Source organism: Notothenia coriiceps, unplaced genomic scaffold, assembly GCF_000735185.1.
Source record: "Notothenia coriiceps isolate Sejong01 unplaced genomic scaffold, NC01 NC01_scaffold00002859, whole genome shotgun sequence".
Taxonomy (NCBI): domain Eukaryota; kingdom Metazoa; phylum Chordata; class Actinopteri; order Perciformes; family Nototheniidae; genus Notothenia; species Notothenia coriiceps.
Window position 1 is genome coordinate 1 of NW_011335560.1, and position 7674 is coordinate 7674.

The 7674-nt window shown below is 40.9% G+C and overlaps 1 protein-coding gene across 1 annotated transcript; it reads left to right on the forward strand.

Annotated features, from left to right (window-relative positions):
* Window positions 1-1304: 1304 nt before the first annotated feature.
* Window positions 1305-7423, forward strand: LOC104940980 (uncharacterized). The gene is made up of 5 exons (XM_010766014.1): window positions 1305-1382; window positions 1487-3436; window positions 5421-5590; window positions 7161-7251; window positions 7341-7423. The coding sequence occupies exons 1-5, from the start codon at window positions 1335-1337 to the stop codon at window positions 7404-7406; spliced, it is 2325 nt and encodes a 774-aa protein (XP_010764316.1). The 5' UTR covers window positions 1305-1334; the 3' UTR covers window positions 7407-7423.
* Window positions 7424-7674: the final 251 nt, after the last annotated feature.

Consider the following 7674-nt stretch of genomic DNA (forward strand, 5'->3'; position numbering starts at 1 on the left):
TTTTTGTTTAGTATTGATAACGTAAACTTGAGTCAAAGATTGCTGCAACTCCACCTCCTCGGCCCGTGCCTCGGGCAATATGAGTATTGATATGGCTGGGTGGAGTGGCCTCATTTACGCTGACATATTCTTCATGTCTCAACCAAGTTTCAGTGAGACAGCATATATCAATATTATAATCTGATATTAAATCATTTACCAATATTGCTTTAGATGCTAGAGATCTTATGTTTAAGAGACCACATTTAATCTTCCTGTTTTGTTGCACTGTAGTAGTTGTTACATTTACTTTTATTAGGTTATTATGTATGACACCTCTATTAGGTTTTACCTTAAATTGTCCTTGGGCAGACACACACACCGTTAATATTGGGTATTTTATTGGGTTCGGGATTCCTATGGATGACTGCCTAGGAGAGAGCGCAGAGAAGCGTGTAAGACTGCGACTCTGCCTCCTGGTCTCAACTCCAGTTTGTCATGGATTAAGTCCACAAAGCCCTGAAATGTTTGCCGAAATGAGATTTGCACCTTCCAAAGTAGGATGAATGCCGTCTCTCTTAATCAGACCAGGTTTTCCCCAGAAGGCTGTCCAATTATTCACGAAGCCCACATTGTTTGCTGGGCACCACCAAGACAACCAGCGCTGAAATGATGACATGCGGCTATACATGTCATCATTGATCAGATTGGGGAGGGGACCAGAGAAGATTACGGTGTCCGACATTGTTTTAGCATAACTACACACCGACTCCACATTAAGTTTGGTGCATTCTGATTGGCGTAAACGAACATCATTACCACCGACGTGAATAACAATCCTACTGTATTTACGTTTATTTTTAGCCAGCAGTCTAAGATGCGCCTCAACGTCGCCCGCTCTGGCCCCCGGAATGCATGTGACTGTGGACGCTTAAGTCTCTAAATTCACGTGTCTCATAATAGAGCTACCAATAACCAGAGTTGGCTTCTCAGCGGGTGTCTCGCTGAGTGGGGAATATCTGTTAGATACGTGAACGGGTTGGTTCCTAGGTAACTGGGGATAGCTACAAAAAAACATAAGCACAACGGTTGACGCTCTTACATTTTACACAAAGATTGTACCTAGTGAAAGCAAGGCTTATAGGGAACCAATTGTATACTGATGGTGTCAATATGCCATAGCCATTATATTTCTCAAACAATGTTTTATCATAAGATCAGTCTAGCCCTGTAAGTCATGACTAGGAGGGAACCTCATTTACATGGGAGTCTATTTTTTAAATGCCAACGTGGTCATGTTCTTTGTCTGCCCATGCCCAGATTTGACTATCAATGCACCAGATGAACAATCCATCATGACATATGTGTCTCAGTTCCTGGAGCACTTTCCTGGCATAGAGGAGGTAGGAATCCCTTTTTTTAATTTTTATAATATATGTCTGACAAGACATTAGCGTCTCAATGAGAGCACAGATAAATTCTGCCAACTTGTTTGTTTCCATCTCAGCCGGAGGAGCGCTGCCAGCCGATTGAACGAAGCGTCTCCATGGGCCGACTCAACTTCCGTGACAGTGACACCAACCACATAAGGAATTGTGCGTACCGAAGCAGAGTGAAGGAGAGGTCCTACATGTTCCAGAAGATCTCTGCCCAAGCCCCACCCAAAATCTTAATTTCCTCTGTGTCAGAGGACAGGAGCGCCATGTCACCCCCCTTCAGACCGCCTACAGCTCGCTCGTGGTCGGTTGAAGACATCTTAGCAGATTCCCCCCACACAGAAGACATCTCAAGCAGTGTGGTTGAAGATCCCAATGAATCCACCAGTGAGGTCAACACAACTTGTAACTCCCCACAACCGCCTTACAGTCACTCTCCCACAGGCTCATCGGTGCCCGAGTCCATAAACACAGAGTCAGTTATTGGCGACTCTGCAATCGGCTCGCCAGACTCCTGGATGGAGAGCGAGTTCGGGGTGATGCCAGAGAAGTTTTGTGAAAGCCAAAGCGAGAGTTCTTTGTGTGACAGTGGAACAGCCTGGGATGTGTACCGTGCCACCCCTGTGGAGATCACTAATCTAGATGAAGGATTTGTCCCTTCCATGGAGGATAGAGCGTCTGATGAGCAGTCGAATACTGAGTCCTACATCGATGAAGGGATTTACTCACTGAGCTCGTTGGAGAGCACCAATGAAAGAATTCATGGGCATTCTGAGAAAAAGCAAGATGAAGTTGTCAAAGTGAAAAAGGCAAACCTTGAGAATAACAACCAGGAAATGGTAATAGAACAAGAACCTGATCTTACGAAAGAAGTAGACTCTATGGACATGGATACAAGTCAGAGCAGAGAGCAAGAACCTTCTTTTAGACTGTGTGAGGCAGAAGAACGGATTAATTCTGGTGTTGAACATCTCCTAGAAACTGATCAATCTAATCAGTCACAACTCAAGCAAACCCTTGTTGAAGAGAGCGCTCATGGAGACCCGGAATACTTAGAGAAAGCTGTGGACGTTAATGGGAATGCCAATGAACATGAAGAACAAATCAAGTATGCAACTGCAAGTCAGAATGAGAGAAATAACTCTGACGAATTTGAAGGGGAAACTGAATGTCAGAAAAAAGATAGTCCAGAAGAGACAAGAGGAGAGCCAACCGAGGAGGCTGTTGTTTATAAGGAAAGGGGTGTAGGAAAACAAGAAGAAAGTGAAGGAGTTCTAAGAGAGTACCCAGGTCCTCAAGAAAGCTTAAGCTCAGAGACTTTAGCAAACACACATCCATCCAACACAGATGGAGTTTCAAAAACAAGTATTGAGCCAAGCAGAGGCATACATATTCCATTGATATCTATTTCCAGTGAGCCAGAAGAGCAGGAAGAAGAGGGGACATGTGTGCCAGAAAGTAGTGATCGTGTTGGGGAAGATGAGGAACATCAAGCAGAGGGAACTGACGGAGAGGTCAACAGCCCTGACAATCCTCCTGAATTGGATTGTGATTCCAATGACAATGTTGACAAAGACTCTGTTGGAAGTCCTTCCTGTCTGGTATCAGAAAATGTTGAACCAACAGAATCAGAACAAAAAAGGGTCATAGAAAGTTTGGATCAACATGACATCAGCGGATCAGTCATATGTGACAATCAAACAGCCACAACACAACAAAACACTTTAGATACGGGTAGTGTTTCCACAACCATGGACCTATTTTATACAGACTTTGATAGAAATTCCCATGCAGGGGATTTAATCTGTGACTCTATCGAACCCATGGATCTGTTCTACCCAGACAAAGAGGAACACATGTTTACAGAGCTGCCGGATTTTGAAATGCAGAGTTGGCCTTCTGTTTTGAGTGTATCTGCTCTCCAGCCAGCCCCAGCTTCAGAGACTGATCCTGACCAGCTACTGGACCTGCTGGGTGAAGACTACAGGGAGAGAATGGATTCCATACTAGAGGATGATGAGGTAAATTCAGTCGTACGATCAGACTATCCCAGTCTCAAATGAGCTTGCACTTTTAAACAATTAAGTATCAAGTATTTCAGTTTATTTTCAGTGGAGTTTTTGTCCATTTCCATGTTTTAATGGTTGGCAATGTTGGTAGGTCATTCGAAAGATATACGGATATTCTTGGTCCTCAGAAAAAAAGTGTTGTACCACCATCAAGTTGACATGTTTTGTTTTAATTGAATCTCTAAACTACTTTTGGTTGAATGCCATTCATTTGATACAAAATGATGTTCCCTTGTGGGTTAATTAAAATCACTTTGTCAATCCCCTAGTCAGTATTTACATTTTTAGATAGATATTTCCCTTAGCCATTCTATCTGATAGGGAGGATACAATTATTAAAGATGAACATATTACATTTATTTAAAGTATTGAAATAACCCTTTCGCACCACCTGAAGGACTGTGTGTAACAATTACATAAACTCTCTTAAAATGTATATGGAATAAGAAGTGCTATCATTTTTGTAATGTTTTATATTCAACATTATTTTTCATTCAAGGGTTGAAGCGTCTCTCTCAATCTTTACTAGTATTTGGCAGCACAGTTCAAAGGATACTGCTTTTTGGAAGGAAATTGTTTCCAAAAATTGTATGAAAATGGTATAAAAAGAACATTTGCAAAATACTGAAAATGTATATTCCGAGTTCTTAAAACAAATGAGGACCTATTCAAAAAGCTTATGTTACAATAACATCTTAAACTTCAAATGGATAGGATTAATATTGACATAAAAGAGAGTAGACTTCCTGTTAGCTTTGCTGTTTATTTTCCAGTGTAAAATAAGTGCTCCCTTTATAAAAACACAAGCCCCAGTCTGCCTGTGTGTGTCTAATGGTCCAACTGCTCAAACAGGAACATGAAGCAATGTGAACATTCACACCTCCACAATATCTCACTCATGACCAGATGACCTGCTGAAAGCTTGAGGCCAGTCACTGTGATGTTCCCATGCTAACGCTCATAGCTTTGGACAGCTTGTCCTTGAAAGCATTTTGGGTGTTACAAACAGTTGTTTACATGAACATTCACAACAACAGTGTGAAGAGAGAGAAGTTGAAATCTCTCCTACTTTCATGCCGCAAAAATCATGACCATGGGGGGGACCATTTACAGTACTGAGGCCTAAATGGTTGTTAGTAATGCAATGTTAGTACTATGCATTTGCTATTGTTGGATCTTTATTCGCAGTAAGTCTACTACTTAGTTCTTACAATGATGCAAGAGGAAATATTAAGGGGCCATCAGAAGCACAGGAGTTCATCATCTTGGCAGCATGAATGTGATCATGTCAATCTCTAGAGTGGTGCAGTGATCACGTATTTGTGGTGGCTAAACTAGAAGCTAGCATCACAAGGGCTCCCTCGACAAAAAGCAATAGGATTGTGTCATTGGATTTCTAAATTTTGCAGAAAGATCTCTGACAAACATACGTTTGGACCAGTGCCTTTTAATCACTTGTTAGCAACTGCTAAGCTAAAGGCGGCAAACATCCAGCTAAAAATACTGACTTAATTTTTGTCATAGAACAAAACGTGAAAATATCTTAATCTTGTGTTAACCAAGACCTTATTTCAGGCATCTAACCTAAAAAAAAGTTGAGTTTGAAAAAAGGGCAGTGGAAATATTAAAATGCAGATTCATTTCGAATGGACATTTTCAACTGAAGGTAGGCTCATAGTGGCCAAAATGGAAAGGGTTTATCATGTACAGAGTGAAAAGATGCAATCTGCGGAATAAAATAATTTCATGAACCTCAACACCTGAAGATGGTGCTAGAGAAATGGTCCCCTAAAGTATTAGGGATCATAATCTGGGGAGCATGAATATCCACATAAGAAGTCATCAGCACTCTGAAATGAAGCAAAATGAAATTGTTGAAAGGTCTTCCCCTTCTGTAAGCTGAAAGATTCCTCTCTCCATATCTCTCGCGTATTAGGAGACCAACCAGGAGGCTGAGAAAGAATCTGAATCTAATGAAGCCTGTGTGTTGCCCGGGGAGCCAATGGGAGGACGGAGGGGTGCTGATGTTCCTGCAGGCGGCAGAGATCTCAGTGAGGCTGAGCAACAGAGCTCGGGCTCGGCCAGGGAAAACACAGAGCCTGTGAGGTAGGCCTTCTATTCTTAGTCTGCTCCCTGGAACACTGAGAAACACACACTCCCGGGAGTCACTTTACTCAGATATTGCCTTAAATGCACTGAAGTGATCTATGTGGGCTGGTGAGGGGAATGATGGAGGGCCTTATGAGGGTTGAGAGACATAAAGAAGTGGATCATGGTTACAGACATTATTGTGGTGGAATTAATGAATGGAAGAGAGCTCTATTATCTTCAGCAGTGGAATTGAATTTACAATTTAGACTTTAATAAATATTTATGGTCAGCAGCATATATTTTTAGCAAAAGCTGTTCAATCATCACTGAAACGTATGTGTACCTAAACACACGAGATCCTGAAAATAATCATGTATGCATGATGACGCAGGCACTTTAATTATACGAAAACAACATTTTAGCTTATCTAAAGTATTTGTTTTTGTTTTATAACCATTCATATGATTCATGAGATAATAAAACATCATACGTTTTTTCTTACATTTCAGGTTCAGTAACAATACTTAAATGTGCTTAAAATAAAACTTTTTGATGTGAAAAATATTTATACATAAAGGCCTATGCCAACACACATCATGTGTAGATACACATACATTATATGCATACTGAACATGCACATTCATTCATTTAACTTCTCCTTACTTTGGTTTCTGCCACATATTTGTTGTAATAACTTTTAAAACAGGCAGTCAGTGTTCCAATTACAATTAGATAAGACATTATTAAACATCTTGACTTTTAAACTTGGTGACAATTATAATTCAAGAGCTACTTTGATCTTTGTATGAAGATCTGGTTAAATTAAGAAATGTCAAAGAACCCCGGTGTCTGGGAATATCAAAGGATTATCCAATGGAATCTAACATGTGTGCTTAACACAGTTTAACACTGCATACAGCAAACATCACACAGACGCAGAGACAGAGACTTCCCTCGGCACGTGGTGGAGACCAAAACAGAGCTAAAAGGTGACTGAATATTGGACTAGTATTCATCAGGGGCAGGGCCGGCCCTGACCAATTTGCCGCCCTAGACAAGATTTTAGCTGGCGCCCCCCCCCCCCCTATTTTAAATTAACACAAATACAAAATTAAAACCTATAATTGCANGGCCCCCCCCCCCCCCCAAATGCAGACACTCACTATGATTCGCATATGCATGCACGGTTGTGGCACCACCAAAACAGAAAGATATGGACACAAGATGTGGGCAAATGTATTTAGTATCCTATCAATTTGAGCATGATTTAAGTGGGGGATTTTTTTTTTTAAATATTGAAGTTAAAAGCATCAATCTGCTGCACTTTGAGAGCAACATGAGGAGATCTATGGATACATCTCTCAACACCCATATGAAACAGAACTGGAAGCAGATTTTCTTTTTCTTTATGGATATTTTAAAAATCACTCCCCTTTTAAACTGTATTCTTGTTTATTAATAACAACTTTTTTTTACTGTCATATAGTATTTTATACTATAAGAGATGTCTGTTAATAATGTCTGCTTTGACTGTATTTCCTGGGCCTCTTTCTTGTTGAAACCTAAATGGATGTTGTCTTCTCAGGAGTGACAGTAGGAGCTCCATCAGACAGGATGAAAGCCAGATCCCTCCAGTCCTCCGTCACAGAAAGGGGCCCCGCTTCACTGAGGCCAAGGTGGGTTCCCTTCATTTCCTTCTATATGGACGTATTACTGTTCTTTATGATTCTGTGTACTAAGAGACTTGTAATCTTCCCCCACTCAGGACAAAGAGACAGCCAGGACTGCAGCGCCTGGAGCAGTGGACAACAGGGAATCTTATTTGTGGTAAGAACTTTGTCCTCCATGCTTTAGGCATTATTACTACTTAAAGTGATCACTGCTACAGATTTTGACCAGTCGCAAGGTGTTGTAATCTAGTGTTTGACTAGTTCATTGGCCCTCCCTTTTTTCCTAGATAGAGAAGATAACATTTTTGTGATGTAGTTTTACGGAGGTGCACAAGTAGTTATATTCATGCCGCATTCATCTCATTAGTATGCATAAAAAAGTGACAGGTCACACCTCCCACAATTATGCAAATGAGCTAAGTCATTCTC

Bases quoted from the DNA above. Each gene is read 5' to 3' on its own strand.
- LOC104940980 (XM_010766014.1), top strand. From the start codon at position 1,335: ATGACATATGTGTCTCAGTTCCTGGAGCACTTTCCTGGCATAGAGGAG. The intron at 1,383-1,486 runs GTAGGAATCCCT...TTTCCATCTCAG, and splicing joins ACTTTCCTGGCATAGAGGAG to CCGGAGGAGCGCTGCCAGCC. The intron at 5,591-7,160 runs GTAGGCCTTCTA...TTGTCTTCTCAG, and splicing joins GAAAACACAGAGCCTGTGAG to GAGTGACAGTAGGAGCTCCA.